The sequence below is a fragment of the Micropterus dolomieu genome, linkage group LG02 (assembly GCF_021292245.1).
Source record: "Micropterus dolomieu isolate WLL.071019.BEF.003 ecotype Adirondacks linkage group LG02, ASM2129224v1, whole genome shotgun sequence".
In the NCBI taxonomy this organism is placed as follows: Eukaryota; Metazoa; Chordata; class Actinopteri; order Centrarchiformes; family Centrarchidae; genus Micropterus; species Micropterus dolomieu.
In genome coordinates, this window is record NC_060151.1 from 28,544,768 (window position 1) to 28,563,304 (window position 18,537).

An 18,537-nucleotide genomic window follows, 5' to 3' on the forward strand; every position below is an offset into this window, starting at 1 on the left:
AGATGCAGACATATCCCATAATTAATCAGAATCAGATCATTTAGATCATATATAATATGTAGTTTAAATCATTTATTGTAGATTATCAGTATTTTCTTGCCAGATTCACTCGTGGCTGTACCTACACCGGCTCGCTCTTTCTGAACAACATCGGCGGTGAAAGGAACATGATGTCAAGGAGCGAGAAGGAGAGCAGCTCGAGCAGCAGCAGTGATCTTCAGGCCCTCTGGGCAGCTCTACTTCGTCGTCCTCTCATGTTGGACTGAGGGCAGACTGGACGCTACAGTGACTCACCATCACCTCACGAGCCACAGGTGATATTATAAGACCGGATGGGCCGATGCTAGCTGGTTAGCATGCTAACTTTGATAGACTCCTTCACATTCATTCATGTTCATTCGTTTCTTGAATGTTTTTAACTAAAACATCAGGGCAAATCTTACACATTGTACCTTTACTTTAGGCCAGTGATTCACTACCTTCTGAATTAGGGACGGAAAAGAGACACATTCATAGATAATATTTTAAACATTCACTTTGTAGCTGAAAAGAAACAAAGCTATAATGTCCGTTCAGCTATGATCTATGGGTGTCAGCTGCCAACACAGCCGTTCATCTCAGTTTTTTCTTTTTGAAATATAGAGCAATCAGTTACTATCAGAATTTATTTCCTACGTGCAGTACACCCCCTTAAGACTCACATATAGTACATTCATGCATTTAATTTCCAGAGAGGTCAGAGGTGAGCGGTTCCCTGCAGCAGCCGGAGGTTCAGCAGCTTCCCCAAGGACACTGTGATGGTGGAGCACATTAACTTTCTGAGAGGATTGACCCTCTGACCTCTGGGTGAACGGGCTGTCAGTAATGTGTTTCCACCACGAAAATTGTATAACCGAAAGCCCTGCTAACAAACAGAACGTTCCATGAAATATGTTTCATGTATAAGAATGAAGTTTGGTACAAGAGTGAAAGTCTTTCTAATTAGCTTTGTGCTCTGATAATTTATTTTACTGGTGCATGATGTCAATATTTGCCTGAAGCCCTTTTAAAATGGTCAAACTAATGAATGTAAAAGGCGCGTTCCTCCCCTGCGTGTAACTACTTTTAAATATACAGAGATGGTATGAATAAAGACAGTGAGTCTCATCCAAGAACCTTTTTGTATTCTCATCCTAAACCTGTAGTACTTTATTCTCTGTGTGCCTTTGTGAGAGTGTTCCAAGTCAGATTCAGTCAACGTTACTGCACAACTTGTCACAAATTGCTTGTTTCAGCCTGATGAATACCACCTGTTCATGTATTTTGAGCATTAACATAATCAATGCACCTTTCGTGGGCATGTTTTAATCTCAAAAATGTCACAATGTCAGAGTAGAAACAATAACTTCACACTGCAGAGTGTCAATGCCTACTGTCAGAAATCAGCAGACAAACACAAAACTATTTCAGCAGTGATAGTAAAGGTATTAGGGGTATTAGCAGACCCAGAAAAATGAGGTGAGGTTAGATGTTAGATGTCAAAAAATGTTTTGCATTTTGTGATCTACGACTAAAATGAAGTCAAAGTAAAGCGAAGTAGAGATGGATGAAAGATGTCACTATGTTACACTGTTGGATGTAATAAAAGAGGATGTTCACCTGGACAGCAACCAGCATAAACAGCCTGAGGCGGCTGCTGGAGTGTGGAAATGACAGCTACTGAACTGCAAGTTGCCATGCCAAAATCCTTGTTCTAATAAAATATTCTTTAAAAGGTTAACACCTCATTAAGTTTTGTTTGTGCCAAAGAGAATAATCTAAATTCAACAAAATTGGTCAATGGTTTCTTAAATCACTTTTAAGGTACCCTGTGGAGTTTGTGAGCACTAACAGCGCTAGAGGTGCAATGCACATTCTTGCTAATGATTTAATGCTATCACCACATGCCACTGATAGAAAGGTGATAGTAATGCATCAAGAAAAGTAGCAGTGCGTCAGCAAAATGCAGAGAAGAAAGCCGCAAGCTAGCAAGCATGGATGTACTGTAAACAAAGTAGATCTGAATGTTTCATAAGGAAGGAAATTCATTCAACACATTTGTTAGGCCCCAAGGACACGCACAATGCTCATTTTGCAATTATTAGGGGAGAAACACTAAATATAAACATGAAAGTTGTGTTTGTTTACGCCACAGAGCACCTTTAGAGCGAATTTGTTTACTCAAGGGATTCTTGCACGGGGCCCAGTGTGTTGTAATTGTTAAGCAGTGTGACACAAATAGTCCCATAACCACAAAGCTTTAGCATGAAGTGCCATTTTTAAATGGGCGGCAACGGCAATTGCATTTGCAGTTGTTTTACAGTTTACAGTCAAATGGCTACAGGCAAGTATTCATAGGCTATAGGCTTTCACTCCATCACAAAGCTGCTGAGGACTGAAGAAGCACGTTGTCATTCAAACATTTTGTCATTATACTGCAGTTTCACTGACAGGATCAGTGGAGACGAAAAATTAACAGACATGTAGTTTTAAAAGAACACTAGTTTTAACATTCAGCGTCATAAATGGGTTATGGTCTGGACACGACCTGTTTAAAAGTGCTATGTGTAGTATTTTGTGTTTGTCAGAGTTTCCTGTCCCGAGGCAGACTATGCTCCTTCCTTGTTCCCTGTTCCCCCACCCATTATTCAGTCTCTGTTTGTTCTGAAGAAGGATGAGACACAATAATAAATAATAAAACCACAGTATAGCTTAAACTGCAGTTCCTCTAATGGCCACAAGATGTTGGCTTTACAAACATATCCTGACGTTACACCTGGGCTAGCATCTGTTCCTCTAACCTCTCACTGAGTTTTTCTTTTGTATCTCTTCCTGAAAAAGTGTCATATACCTGAACACTTAAAGGGCCTGTAAGCGACATTCACTACCTCTAAATGTCACACTAGAGCATAGCAAAACAAATGGGCACTACAACCCACCAGACTCCGTTGAGAAAAGCAGTAATTTTACCTCACAGATCATCATATAATATACTTCATTTAAACTAGACAGAAAGAAAGTAAAACCAAATTTGTTAGTCTTTCCACTGTTACAACAATCCCCGCCTCAATAAATCCTTAATTTGCCACGTTACATGAGAAAAGAAACACCCGTTGTATCGCTTTACTCAAGGACAACAGTTTCACAGCAACGGACTCACATGCATTAACATGCACGCAGCTAACAATGCAAAGAACATAGAAGTTTGGATGACAACACACACACAGAGGGGGTGTGACGTCATTCTCTGCCCAAAACGCCATTACTATATTTTCAAATAGTTGTTTGCTGCTATATTAAAGTTCAAAATCTCTATATAAAGGACCTTTAGCAAAGTTAAACATCTATTTATTTGTCAACACACACACACACACAAGATAATACAGCTCCAATTCAGCTTTTACAGCGTATCAGCATGCAAAATACCTCATTACACTCGTTACACGGTTTGTCCCTTATCCAAAATATCAAGATACAATCTCTTCTAATTTGTCATCATGTAATCTCCATCATCTAAAATATAACACACCCTAATTTAGTTCAGTACTTCGGGGGTTTTGCTGCTGTGGCCTCACCTGGTCTGGTATGATCAGTAGTTCATGGTAGCTAATGCTAGTCAACTTAAGGTAGATATTGCTGAGTAACTGACATGAGTGAGTCTGTTTGGTGACTTTATTGGTTTTCTACTTGTGCTACTGTTACGCTACTCTTCAGCATTCACCATTATATTGTAACTGCCATTTAAGGCAGTTACAGTTTGCCAGCACAAACACTTAAAACTGATAATATCAATGTCAAAATACTACACATAGCACCTTGTAATATGCAGGAGAACAACTGATTTCCATCCACGAAGATCTCAGTCAAAGATCTCAGTCTGGTTTTCACACTTTATAATGATTTTTATTTAATATATAAAGAATATATCCATCTAACTTTATTAATTTCACTGACGTTTCCTGTCTCTTCCAGTCAAGTTAATAATCTTCTTAAAACTGAAAATATGGGCGGCTGTGCTTTCGCGTTTGGTGGCAGAAACGGTGGCCAGTTCAGACCTAAAGGAGCAGTGCGCCTGATGTGGCCACGCCCCCCACATGACACTCCTATTCCCATGGATGGCTCAGCACTGTTCCTCCCCCAGCGAGTCTGTGTTCTCCCCCAGGTCCATGGAGGCTGACATGGCTCTAATTTTGCCCCGTCCAGGACCGGGACCCGGACCCGGACCCGGTCCTGGGCAAGGACCCGAGCCGAGCCCGGCTCTGGTTCCGCTGTGGCCGGGGTAGACCTCCACGGTGCTGGAGATGGACTGGAGGGAGCGGTCCCGAAAGTAGTGGAAAGCCTCCTGGTCCAGGTAGTTCTGCTCCTCGCGCAGGCCCTGCTCAAACAGCTTTCGTTTGTGTCTGAACTCGATCACCGTCTTGGTGTAGGAGTTGAGGGTGGTGACGGAGGCGGCCATGCAGCAAGTGAAGGAACCCCAGGCCATGCTGGTTGGAGAGAGACACAGACACATGTTGTTGATGAGTGGGTGAGAAGGAAGGGAAGAAGAAGAAGAAGAAGAAGAAGAAGAAGCAGTTAATCTCTTTACTCATCCTGATGTACTTTGCCACACTAGGTGTGGCTCTGTGGATGGTAATGTCAGTCTTTGTTCGATTTGTTCAATACCTGCAGAACTAATGACAATCAGTCAGTCTCAGGTTTACTTATTTATTTATTTACTTACTTATATTTGACATTGAGCTCATTTGTAGCTAAAAATGTTGCTATAGTTTGTTTTGATGCCTGACATTGAGCCTGATGGGTGCTAGTAAAAAGGTCAGGGGTTACTAAAATGAGCTAATTTTAATGGGCTAATTTCCAATAATCTCTTCTTGGATTTTACTTTTTTACTAAAGTACATTCATGAAAATTAGTGATAGAAAAACAGTGACAAGCACAACTGAGGAATGTCTTCAATTATTGTGGCAAATTTTATCCCTAACCTGATCCTTAATATTTGATTGGACAAGTCATCTCTGATTGGCATCTAGGTTTCAAATGATCAGACAAACGTCCATGCTTATCTAGCCAGTGTTGGATGGCTAGCAGACAAAATGACCAACGTTGTTGTTGAGGTCCTCTGAGAGGGAGTGGTGATGAGCCAGATGGAGAAATGAGACATCTGTGAAACATCTGTGGTGATTCAGTGAATACTCTGAGCTCTTCAGCCTCGGGCTCTGCTCCAATTAAAGTTAGCAGGTACATACCTGATGTGCTGCTAACTGAGAGTGTCTGAAGGGAATAGGTGTGATATTAGGTGGTTAAGAGGGAAGTTGACAGTCCCTCTGTGCAGAGTCAATCACTATGTGCCAAGAAAGATGACAAGCGAAGAACCATAAACATGCATAAACATGAGCAAGTAAACCGTGAAGAGAGACAAGAACAAAACCCCAAAATGAAGCAAAATGACTGATGCGACCCATCACTCGTTATCTCGCAAAAAAGGAATCCAAACTATTGTAGGATTTCCTTTTAGTTGGTTTAATGTCACAGCCATCAGTCACCTTTTCTCTTTGGTTCATAATTTAAACATTATTGTCTCACAGAGGAAGCTTAAAGTGTTTATAGTAAAACACAATAAAAAGAATAAAAATAAAGTACCAACTCAGTGAAACATAATACAAATCACCAAAATATACACTGAATAAAATAAATAAACGCAACTCTTTTGTTTTTGCCCCCATTCATCATGAGCTGAACTCAAAGATCTAAGACTTTTTCTATGTACACAAAAGGCCTGTTTCTCTCAAATATTGTTCACAGATCTGTGAAAATCTGTGTCAGTGAGCACTTCTCCTTTGCCGAGATAATCCTTCCACCTCACAGGTGTGGCATATCAAGATGCTGATCAGACAGCATGGAGATTGCACAGGTGTGCCTTGAGAAATGATGAGAAATGAGAGCAAGAGAGAGAGATAAGGAGATTTGAAATCAGCATGCTTCTCTCTAATAAATAAAGTAATAATTTGTTATTCAGTGAGACACAATACACTGAATTGAACCTAAGTGATATTTATTCTTGATATTTATATTGGCAGCTTTAGGACCAAATATATATATATATATATATATATATATATATCGAATATGTATATATATCTAAAATGCCATATGGATCAAAGATACATGGCAAATAAAATAGGAAAATTACGGTATTTTTCTACCTGGGTCTTATTATCCTGTTCCATTTAGCGCCTCCTCCTGCACTCCGTTTCTAATAAATACGGACAGCCATCAAAGTGAAAGGAATCAAGACCGTCCTCAAAGTCCACTGGATAACCATCTGTGGCACCTGGTTTTATTGAATCTCCATAGAAGATGTTTATGTAAGTAAACATTCTTTCATATGGCGTTACTTTTCTAGCATCTACACATGGTAAATCAACAGTGACCCACAACCTCACACATGTAAAACAAACATATAACATATGCAGTTACTTACACTTGTTAATGCAGGGGTCACCTTTCTGTGCTTACTCTCGCTCGGACTTAAGCATTTGAAATGATTTATGTAAAACTGAAGTGTTAAATCTCCATAACAGGGGTGCAAAGTTATTATAACCCACAGTCAAAATTATGAGAATAAGATCTAGGTTAAAGCTGTAATTTCCCTTTAAAGCAGCTAATGAAATGTGGATTTTTTAAGGATTAAAACATATGATGGGAATCCCAGCTTGGTACAAACTTACTGTTTTCACTTCACCCTCGGCTGAAATGAAGCTTAAGCTCAGTTTCTAAAGAGCTTTAAACAGAACATGTGAGCGTGCACGTGTTCTCTTTAATCGCCCTCAGAGCAGAGCACATTCACGCTTTTTTATTTGTCCTGAAGGAGCTTTTTGGCCTTCTGCTCCAGTAGAGGTTAATCATTCCTGCTGAAATTACTCCACTTTAAGGACCTGAATGGCTCCCTCATGGTGTTAAATGAGAGGCCTTTACTTGAATGACTGGCAGAGAAAATGTGGGGGGTGATTGTTGCAGATATTTCGAACTTATTCTTGTTTTCCCATCTTAAAATGGTTGTTTATGACTCCTTATGGTTCTCTGTATTTTACTGTTTTATGATGCTTTTTATAATCCATGTGTAATGCTGGCTTTGGTAACTAAATAAACATTATTATTGGGGTTCAAAGTACATTGGTGACCTTGGAAACAGCAGTAACAAAAACAATGTCACCACAAGGTCAATTTAGCAGCTGTTCTGGAGCCTTTGAGTGTCTCACATGATCTTCACCCGCCTGTTCTCAAACTCAAGAATGAATTTGAAGGTGTGAGAGGGATTGTCTGGATGCTGTTCTTCTCTGAGAATCTCTGTCCTTGATCCACAAATGAGCAAAGTGAACAGCTGCAGCTCGGCTCTGCCTTCGAGCAGAGAGAAGGGAAGGTCAAGGTGCGTCTTGTCTGGCTAATTATCCCAGAAGCAACAGTCCCGTCGCTCCCTGTGCTGAAACTCTCCTACAGTACATGCCTCCAGCAACATCCTGAAGAGATGATTTATGATTGACTAAATGGAGGGATGATGGGTCTGGTTGTTCCACATGTTGTGTGTGTGTGATCGACACCATTGGTCTTTTATTGAAACACTGGATAACAATGTATTAAGTCATTTTAAAACATGTGAAACATTCATCCTTTATTAATAATGCAGGAGTCTATTAACACAATACGTTACAAAATTAGGGCATATTTGTGTGTGGGGAGGCTTGTTTTACTACATTTGTGGGGTCCAAAAACCTAGAATTCCACTAAACTTGTGAGGTCCGACAGCTTTGCAGGGACCAAAATGCTGGACCCCACAAGTTTAAAGGGCTGTCTGAGGGTTCAGACTTGATTTTAGGGTTCAGGCTACAATTGGGTTAAGGTTGGGCATGTAGGTTAAGGTTTGGGTAAAGGGCTAGGATCATTATGTCAGTGACAAGTCCCTACAAAGAGACTGCGTGTGGGGGCGTGTGCAGACTAACCAGAAGGACCAGCCGTAGTCCCAGCTGTGAGGCCTCCAGTCTTCAGGACCCAGACTGACTGTGATCTGGAACACCTGAGTGTACATCATGTGGGCCACCATACCCAGAAGACCTGCAACACACAAACACACACACGGTCATTACAAGCAACATTTTCTATGTCAAACGAATCCCAAAAAGGCACAAATGAACTATTAACTATTAATAATTATTCTCTATGTATTCATGAAGCAAAGTCACGCTGCCCCAGGTGACTTAAGCTGCATTTAATCGCATCTTTCCATTGACTTTGTATGCAATCACAGCTTGTTTACCAATAAACTTCTTTCAATAACTGATATAATTCTACAGTTGGATTATAATTAATAATTATGTTTTTTAGCTGTGTTAGCTACAATGTCAATCCACCACGTCTATGGGATGGGATGAAATTTAGGTCACACATTCATGGTCTACGGTGGGTGACTGACTAACTAATGACATTCCTATCAGCCTCAGCTGTACTTTGTGTTTTCTGATAATTAGCTAATGTTAGCATGCTAACATGCTAAACTAAGATGGTGAACATGGTAAGCATAACATCTGTAAACATCAGCACGTTGTGAGCATGTTAGCATGCTGATGTTAGCATTTAGCTAAAAGCACTGCAATCCCCTATGTACAGCCTCACCTAGCTGTTAGCATGACTGTGTACTCTCTCGTTCATTTGTGCTTACTGTTAAGACTGAATTTTTGGAAATTGCCATTTTCGCACCGTCTGCATGGGGACCTGTAAAAGCCTATTGAGATACATTTGTAATATTGATTTGCCTTTTCTGCCTAAATTAAATTAGCTGGAAGTGGCTCTGTGATCTTGTGTCTAGCCGTCAGCTAGCGAGGGTCATTAGCAAACAGCTCGGACTAAAAGTCTTGACAACTAGAGAATGAACTGCCACAGAATTTCTTAAGAATATTCATGTTCCCAAGATGATGAATGAAAATGACTTTTCCTCTGTCACATCATCAGGTCAGAATTGTCCCTTCATCATGGTAAGGTACAGTATATCTCAAAAACAAATCACTGGATTTCCATAACTGCTGCAGTAGATACTCACGCTCCCCAGAGGATTAACCCTTCTGATTTTAATGGTCCTTTGACCTTTCCTCTACCACCACAGTCAGGGCAAAAGTTCACTTTTATCCCCACTAATGGCAAGGCTCTAAAACAGAGAATCTGCATCTTCAGTATGTTTTCCTGTTCTTGCATAACAACCCTCAGCACAAGATAATCAGCCATGATAATTACCATTAACAAAACAATAGTAAATCAAATTACCTCTAAGTTGCAGCTGAACATAATATCAGTAATAAATCAAAACACATGTAACTATTATAATGAGTCATTACACAGTACCAATTGATTTAACTTGCCAGTTATGAGACATCCAATCAATTAGAGACAGCGATATAATCACTCATAAACATACAGTAAATCAAAAAGCCACAATATAATTGAGTCAATGAGAGACATTAATGCAGAGGTTCTACATCACCATCAACAGGAGAAAACACGGTTTGTTTTCTGTGTGTGTCACACGTGGAAGTGCGTGATGGGTTAGAGCCAGAGTTTGTGATGATTTTCCCTGAGGTTGTTGATGCAGCCCCAGATTTACAGTTCACCACAAAGGGAGCATAATTTCTCCTTGATCTTGACAGCCTGACGACAGAGATTTCTAGGAATTGTCCTTCATCTGCTTTGCTATTTGTTTGGCTGTCAGTGATTTAGTGTTTAATATGACCCGTCATGAATGTTTAAGTCCCAAAGCAACATACAGAAAGCAGTTTGATATTATTACTTTCAGCAGTAATGAGAAATATACTAATCAAAGAAATTTTGCGATTGCCTCCTTAGTATCACATTACATCGGTTCAAACTAAATCAAGTGTGACTGTGACCAACAACACGGCCTGGTAAAAATGCCTTAAAGAAATGAAATATACAATCCATTAGTGGAAAACTAACAGCAGACTAATTGACTAAATGGCGTATGACCGGTCTAGACCACTCGTAAATTGGTGAATGCGGCAAGTTATTGTAAATCACTCGCACAAGCCACTTAAGAACAAATATAGGAAGGGTTCTTGCATGAGGTCCATTTTTTGCTGTTCACTCTCCTGCAGACATTTCGGAGCTGTATTAAATTACGGCTGATGCAAACCAAACATTTCCTGTTGCTAAAAGCATTGAACCGGCAAAACATTGGGGGCTTTTATGCTGAAGAAGCCAAAGGACATGTAAAGTAGCTGTCACTGAGGCTAGCACTTATCACTCAAGTAAACAAAAAAAGGAAAGCCATTTCCTGCCCTTTTCATCTCATGCTTTTTAATATTTTCAACACAGGAATAGAAGAAGAAGCAGAAAAGCAGCTCAATGGAAATATATGTGACAAACAGCACACATTATCATAGCAAACAACTGCTTTTACTGTGACTGATAAAATTAGATCCTGGTCGCTTACGGCATGATGGGAAACAGATCATTATTGATTATTTTCATTAGTCAAACGAGGAGGCCATGAATCCTCTCAGCCTGGTTGGTTTAGCTGCTCTGTAAACAGATACACCAGCTCCTCTTTGATCGTAACTCTTGGGGCCACTGCAAAATTAATCAGGATAGTAATCTTCGATATAATGATAATAGCAGTCATATGCCTTGGACTCACAAATATGATGACTTTAGACTTGATTTGGCAAAATCAAACACTTTGTTTTTTAATTTTTAAGTTTGAAATGGTATTAAATTTGGTGAAGAGCACATTCTGACTTGTTAAGGACTCAAAATTCAAAGTTTAGGACTTGAGATTTGACTTGGGACTCGTCGGTCTTGACTTCAGACTTGAGTGCTAAGACTTGAGAATTACTTGTGACTTGTAAAACAATGACTTGGTCGCACCTCTGGATCATAGTATAGTACTAAAATAGCAATCTTGAGCAATGGAAACGAGTTCTTACCTCTTTCAATATAAAAGGGTTTATCCATTTTTACCACATTTTTAATTCACTAATGTTGAAAGACCTATAAATTATATTTGTCTGCTAAAATTACATTGTTATGAGTTTTTTCTTTGAATTGATTATGACCAGCTCATCTTTTTTTCAACCTGTATGTGCTTTTCAAGTCTTGATCATGTTTCAGTAATGCTGCCATGATATTGATTTTCAAAACCTTCATTAACATTTTTCTGTTAAGAGGATATTCATTAGCATCTCATGTCATTAAGATCTGTGATTCAGATCACATCTATCACTTATGGTGTGATGCGTAAAGAATAGTAATATGATCACAGCTTCTCAGGTTAGCAGTGAAAAGCCTCTAAAATGGGTTCTAAAAAGAATCACCGGCCGTTGGAAACATCCTCAGAGAGGCATGAGGAGGAGATGAGCAGTGTGCAGCCTGACACAGAGCCAACTTCTTGTGTAAGAGGTTTAACATGAGTTGGGAGAAAAATCAAACCTCTGACCCTGGAAGACCTCTCACAAATCTGCATCAGTCCCTGTCCACCCCTCGTTATGCTCAGAGCATTTCTGAATGAGGAACCGCGTTAGAGGAACATGATGTCTGTCAGTGTTTATGTTGTAAACATACTAAAGTATTACTTCAAATCAGTATTATTAACCAACAAGATCCCACTTATATTACAAATTCTCTTTTTCAAGACAAAAACATCTACATGTAGCTACTGACAAGACAGGACAGGACACACAGTAGGGATTTCTGCGACAACTTCGCCCACTTTCACAGTAGAAGAAGAAGTCAGGTCCTTTGGTTCAGTAAAAGTACCAATGCAACAGTGCAGAACTCCATTTCAAGAAAAAGTATTGCAATCAAATTCCTACTTAAGTGAAAGTACATAAGCAAACTGCAGTTACACTGAACAAAATTATAAACGCAACACTTTTGTTTTTGTCCCCATTCATCATGAGCTGAACTCAAAGATCTAAGACTTTCAGGCCTATTTCTCTCAAACATTGTTCACAAATCTGTCAAAATCTGTGTTAGTGAGCAGTTCTTCTTTGCTGAGATAATCCAATCCACCTCACAGGTGTGACATATCAAGATGCTGATCAGACAGCATGGGTATTACACAGATGTGCCTTAGGCTGGCCACAATAAAAGGCCACTCGAAAATGTGCAGTTTAGTCATAAATGTTGTGTGAGTAAAACGTACAATATTTACCCCTGAAAAGAATAATACTGTATATTAAGCAGCAGAAAATGGAAGTTCAAGTACCTCAAATCTGTACTGAGTTTCTTTCGACCACTGTACTTCAACTGTGCATGGAGAAGTTAAATAGTCTTAAAAGTTAAAGGCCTTTGTGGTGTCTTACCCGACAGCACGGTGAAGACGGCGGCAAAGGCGTTGAGTTTGAGTCCGTCAATGACGTTGCTGGAGTGGAAAAGCTCGAGACACATCAGGCTGAAGCCGACCACCAGCAGCAGGATGTAGAGTACCTCAGACACCACCGACAACCACAACACACCTGCAAACACAACACACACATCTCAGTTAAGCAGGCTGTGCTACAGAGGAAACACACATTTACAAAAGACTGAACAGCGTGAAATGACACGTGAGGAGCCTTTCATGAGTTCTCACTTTAAAACGAGTCAGAAACATAAATAAAGTCTGCAAGAGAGGAGGAGACCAAGACCAATTTAAGCAACTGATGACTGATTAGAAATGAGAAGCTGCTTATGTTTACTTTTGCGTGAATTCAAAGACATTTCGTAACTAAGTAAGAGTTTTGAATGGTAAATCTCGCTGCCACTGATATCACTGTGAACTGCAAATGTGCCATGTCAGAGTGCAACACTGACTAGTAAAGAAAAATTTGCTGTTTCAGAGTTTTTTTCACTTGAAAATAAACATGAGATACTTCAAATGTAGAGATATCAAATAATAAACTATAATATGCCACTTTTTCCTCCCCATTAATTGAACTGTACGTTTTCTGAACCCAGGTATAGACGTTTTGGAAAAAAGATGACATTCTCAGCTGCACAGCAGGGTTTGCAGCAATGTAAATTAATCACTATGTTCAGCATTATGGCTTAGTTTAAAATGTTCTTAAATTAAAATCTTAAATAAAAGTCTGTTTGGAGCTGGCATTGTCAGATGATACACAAAGACTGGGATTGGTGCCAGAAGAGGATATACATCAAACTGACTGCAGCAATGACTTGTGGGAGAGGTTTCTTCTTATTCTGACTACATTTTCCTTTAAGCTCTGAGTCACTTTCTCAGACATGCACACTGATACAGAAGTTCACAAAAAGAAACAGAGTTGGGTTGAAAGAGCTCCTGAACTCTAGAGGTCAGGGTTTTTGAATTGTCAAACATCTGAAGCATTTCCACTCGGCGCTCAGGGAGCAAAAACATGAAGACCTGCTAAAGAACCATGAGGTGAAAATCTCTCTGTAGTGAGAATACAGAGGCCGGATTCAGGGGGCTCATAGTTAGATTGAAGGAGCTCATTTGACCAAACACTCAGTAGTGTGTCAAAGTGAAGACAAAGTAAATATGGAGTGTTTCGTGAGTTACTAAGAGGACTAAACCAAAACAATGCAAGTTTTTTACACCATAGATCACAGCATATAAAGAGAAACAGGAGCAAAAAATTATTTGATCCTTTAACAAAACATGACAAACTTCTTAATGCACTGGTGTATAACTAAATTATGCATAATGCTAAAATCAAATTTATGCACAGCCAATAAATGTGTAGCCATGCACAGCCATGTAGGTAAATGGTGTTGAGAGGGAGGGGTGGGATGATCTGGCATTTATTTCATTTTTATTTACTTTGTGCATTGTTATGTTTGTGAGATCAATGGTTGTTTTGCTATAAACTAATAAAGATAATGTTGAATCTCAATTATTCAGGTGATATCCAAATGAAAAACTGAAATATATATCTTTGGTAGGAAGAAACGCTGACTGTCGGCACTCTTCTTGACTCTCTGTCTTTAAAAACTTAAATCCAAGTCCTCTGTTCCTGCTTGACTTGTTTGACTGAACTTTAACAGCCACAAATCCGTAAGTCTGGATAATATCATCTTAAAAATAACAAGAATCAGAGTGCCCATGCTTTCCCCAAAACAACTTCATCTCCTTCATAATGTTGCTGATGAGTCCTAACAAAGACTAATAAAAACTGTCAGTGGTGGCTAAACTGAAAATCTTTGTTCAAGTAAAAGTAAAAATTACCATTTGACAAATCTACTCAAGTAAAATTATACGTACTTTGTCAATAAACTACTCAATGTACAAGTTACAAACCTTTTTTTTGCTGCAAGTCCAAGGCAAGTCTCACATCTCTTATTGGAATAATTAATGTTTCAGCGGCTGTGCATCAGTTTAGAAATAGCCTCTGTGTTATTTCTATGAAATGGCCTTTGCTTTGCATGTTGATTATGTCTAATTTAGCTATTTCTGTTTAATACAATAATTTTACCAGTTTTGTTCACCTGCATGAAGGTATAAATAAGATCACTTTGAAATATCACACTAGCTAGCTGCCTACTGTTATTGCCTGTATCTGTTATGGACATGTAGCCAGCCAAACCACTTGCTTTGATATGAAGACTGCTTCATTTGATTTAACTTCTCCAAAAGCTCAGGCAGCCAATCCAATATGATTATTCCTAAAAGTAGTAAGAATTAATGTGGCAATAACACGGGAGCCTTTATACAGTAGGAGACCTTTGTGTCAAACGTGAAGCCGCCCATATTTCTCTTCATATGCTTCTCAAAAATGACTGTTTCCTAAATAAGTAACAGTTATTTTTAATGAATTCACTATCGGGCATTGCTATGAAACAACGCACACAGCTTGGGCAGCACATTTCTTTTAAGGTAGCAAAATAGTTGATAACAGACTACTTGTAATGAAGGTATAAATGGTAAATATAGCGAAGATAAAATTAGATTGCTGGCCCCAAAAAAGAATTGTAATGTTTTCAAAAGAAAAACGTGAAAAAAACCCTACAAATATATATTCTCCGTTACTTGAATTACAACTCTCCCCTGAAAACTGAACACATTAAACCAAATATCAGGTCTCTGCAATGGCTCTCGGTGTGTCACGCATTACTGCTGCTTGTCTATACATTTCACAGTGAATAAAATCTATACCTGACTGTCTTTATCTGTATGAACCCTTTCGGGCTCTCAGGTCATCTGGTAATGAGTGTAACTAAACATGTAACATTAGTTGTGCACCACAGAGCTGGAACAAACTCCCAGATAATATAACTTGACTTATTTTTAATCCAGCATAAAAACTTCTCCTCCAGTTTTGACTTTGAGCACTAACCATTATCCACCATGCATTTACATATTTACCTTTCAAATACTTATTTCTCTGCTTTTATCTTCTTAATTTCTTTTAAAATGATTTGCAATGTTTATATTTACATTTTAATGTTAATTGCAGTATTTACTAAATGTTTAAAAGCACTCTGAACTTCTTTGTGTATGAAATGTGCTCTACAGGTAACTTCCCTTGCCTTTTTTTTTCTAATAAAAAGTCAGTGTTGACCTTCACTCCTGGTCCTTTCAGACGGATGTGGATATTAGACTCCCATTGTTGTTGTATTTTTGTCCTCCAGGCACAAACTGAGGGTGGGGAAGTTGGATCTCTCCATTTATTCTGTCGCCATTCATTCACCCAGTGTTTGGTAACCCAGAAACTCTGATGAATGTTTTGGAGAATGATGATACATCTCTCCGCAACAGGCGAGACATGACACTTAGAGCTCAAAACAAGGTGAAACATTTGTTTCTGATACGCCCACAGGAGGAGGGACAAGGTGTATTTGATTTCACCACCTGCTTGTGTGACACAGTGATTTGCTCTTTACTGTGTCGGCGGGGCCCTCTGGTCACACAGAGCTGTACTCCAAGAGGGGGAGAAAAAAATTCCATCAGAGCAGAGAGAGACATTATGCAGGGTGATGAACAAGTTTTACAACCTTCCTGTACTTCTTCACGCTCTGGAAATGTGAACATTTTTAAGGCAGAGCGGAGCTGTCATCCTGCAGTCGAAAGCTGCCCTCGGGATCCACTCTCACTACTGGACCTCTGACTTTTTTCTCTCCACATTTATAATTTCTAAAAAGCAGAAGCTCCTTTTGAATAGCATCAGGCTCATGACCCAGCATTAAAACAGGATTATCTGCTCTGCTCCGCTCTGTTGTGGATGTAGATGAGTTGGAAGTGCAACCTCCAGGCCACAGTTTTCAATTTGAACATCAGTGAGTTTGGGCGAGCTACAGGATCCTTGAAGAGCCAAACCTGACAGCTATATTTGTGTCACACTTCTCTCTAGGCAGAAAAAGAAAAAAAGAAAAAGAAGAAACAATACAGTGCAGCCAAAATTGTAATTAATATCGATGGCAAAGAAATGACTCAGATAAGTGAAGTTGTGTTTAAATTCTGGGAACAATAAGCAGACCAGTGGCAGATAACCAGAAGGGTCTTGTGGGGTGATATTAAAAAATATTATATATTAACAAATTAGGCTGCATCATTAAAACTTAAAGAAACTTTTTAAAAATCATTTTGATGGCACACTGAGTCGATGCACTATGTAGCATTGGAATCCCAGGAACCCTATCTTGACAACAGTGTAATGCTTTATGGCCCCAACGCAACTCAACATGCAAGCTACAAGAAGTAGCTAAATGTATTTCATGTACAATGGAAGTTCTTTGGAAGAAGCTAGCTCAGAGACTGGACAAGAGTAAACAACAGACTGGATTTTATTCAATGGCGGGAGCTGAAAGAGCTGAAAGGATGCAGGACAGATGCCGAGTTGACCTTGCTTTTGGACTAGTCAGTAATAACTTATTGGCTGGCTTGCTGTGTTGCCTGCTGCAAAGTTCAACTCGAGCTAAATCGGCCAGATGTTTAGCTGTTAGCCATAAATCAGGGGTTGATGTTAGCTGACTTGGACACACACTCGGGCATCAGTAAAGTTACTTTTAGTGCTCTTGCATCGGTAGCTGTCTGTGCTCGCCACCCAAGTTTCAGCCTACATTATGCTGCTTCTTGTGGAGAGCGGCGCCGGTGTTGTGCCGGCGGGTGGAGAGTGGTTAAAATAACGGGGCTCAGCAGCAAGAAATAAGGCTGCAGGACAGACTGCGAGCTGTTGTTCTTTCTGTTGGAGTTGTAATTATTATTGCTGTGTCTTATGTTGTTGCACTTGCTTGATGCTTGGCTGTGTTAGGAAAGACGGATGCTGGTTTTTGATCATAAGTGATGTAATCAGAACAAATGCCCGACAGTGGTCAACTATGTAAACAGAAAGTCACTGTATTGTCACAAGAAGTAACGACACAAATAGGTATTGGACAAATTGAATTTGACCTGATGATAGCTCATTACATAAAAAGGTCACCAAATTCAGTAGGATTCATTCTCTGGATACCATGAGTGTCTGTACAACCTTTGATGTCAATCCCTCCAGTAGTTGTGTGTGTGTGTTCAATTTTTCAGACTGGACTGACCCACATTGTCATCACTTTAGTCACACCACTAGCATGGCAAAAAAATAATAAAAGGGGCCTTTTAGGGCCTGTTACGGCTATATGTGTTTCCCTGTCCTCTTTGTCCCTTTTCCTCTTCGGTCCTCTCTAGTTCTACTGCCCAGGTGTGCTACTTCTGATTGCTGAATAAAGTACACCTGGCCTGGGAATGAAGAGCTTAAAAGCTTCTGTACCAGAAGAGAGAGGCTTCTGTCGCGGGGACTGCTGCTCTTATTCTGGGATTTTGTGTTGCTGTTGTGTTTTGACTTGGTGCCATTTGAAAGTCTTGATTTAGTGTTTGGTTGTTTGTATGTCTTATTGTTAATGAATCCCATGGATTTGGTTTTTGTAAATGTGTTTTTCTGTGTAAAATTTGGGTGAGCAACATATTAAACTGACTGTAAAACCTTTCATAAATGTAGGTATGACTGGAGTTGTCATGAGAATGAGAGGTATATATCTGATTGGGCAACCTAACGAATGTTATTTGGTAATTTAGTCTAAAGTTACTGGCATAACATTTTGTAATTTTAGTAAGGTCATTTTTGTGAAATGTAATTTAAAATCCTCCCAGTTTACATCATTAGTCAGCAGGTTCATCTATTAGTGAACTCTGCATAGAAACAAGTTAGTTTGATGCAATCCTTATTAATTTAGTGATGTGTAAATCTTCACTTAGTAAACATGTGCGTATGTCATCCATCCATCCATCGTCAACCGCTTATCCTGCGTACAGGGTCGCGGGGGGCTGGAGCCAATCCCAGCTGACATCGGGCGAAAGGCGGGGTACACCCTGGACAGGTCGCAAGCCCGTCGCAGTGTGCGTACTTATAAACCGCCTGTGCAGGTTTATAAGTCCGATTTTGGTCAAGTTAGCTGGCTCCAGATGCGTGCCTTTTGATCAACCATAAAATACGCTGATTACAAGCAGGGACTGACAGAAATGGCATTTTCAAC

General features: G+C 39.6%; 1 protein-coding gene across 1 annotated transcript in view; it reads right to left on the minus strand.

The window, feature by feature from the left end:
- Nucleotides 1-3,349: 3,349 nt before the first annotated feature.
- The window catches only part of gsg1l (gsg1-like), a 43,113-nt gene continuing 27,925 nt past the window's right edge, over nt 3,350-18,537 (minus strand). The window contains exons 3-5 of the mRNA XM_046043642.1: nt 12,381-12,533; nt 8,013-8,124; nt 3,350-4,502 (exon numbers count right to left, since the gene is read on the minus strand). Coding sequence (XP_045899598.1) covers nt 4,139-4,502; nt 8,013-8,124; nt 12,381-12,533 — 629 coding nt within the window. The 3' untranslated portion in view covers nt 3,350-4,138. The remainder of the gene's footprint in view (nt 4,503-8,012; nt 8,125-12,380; nt 12,534-18,537) is intronic.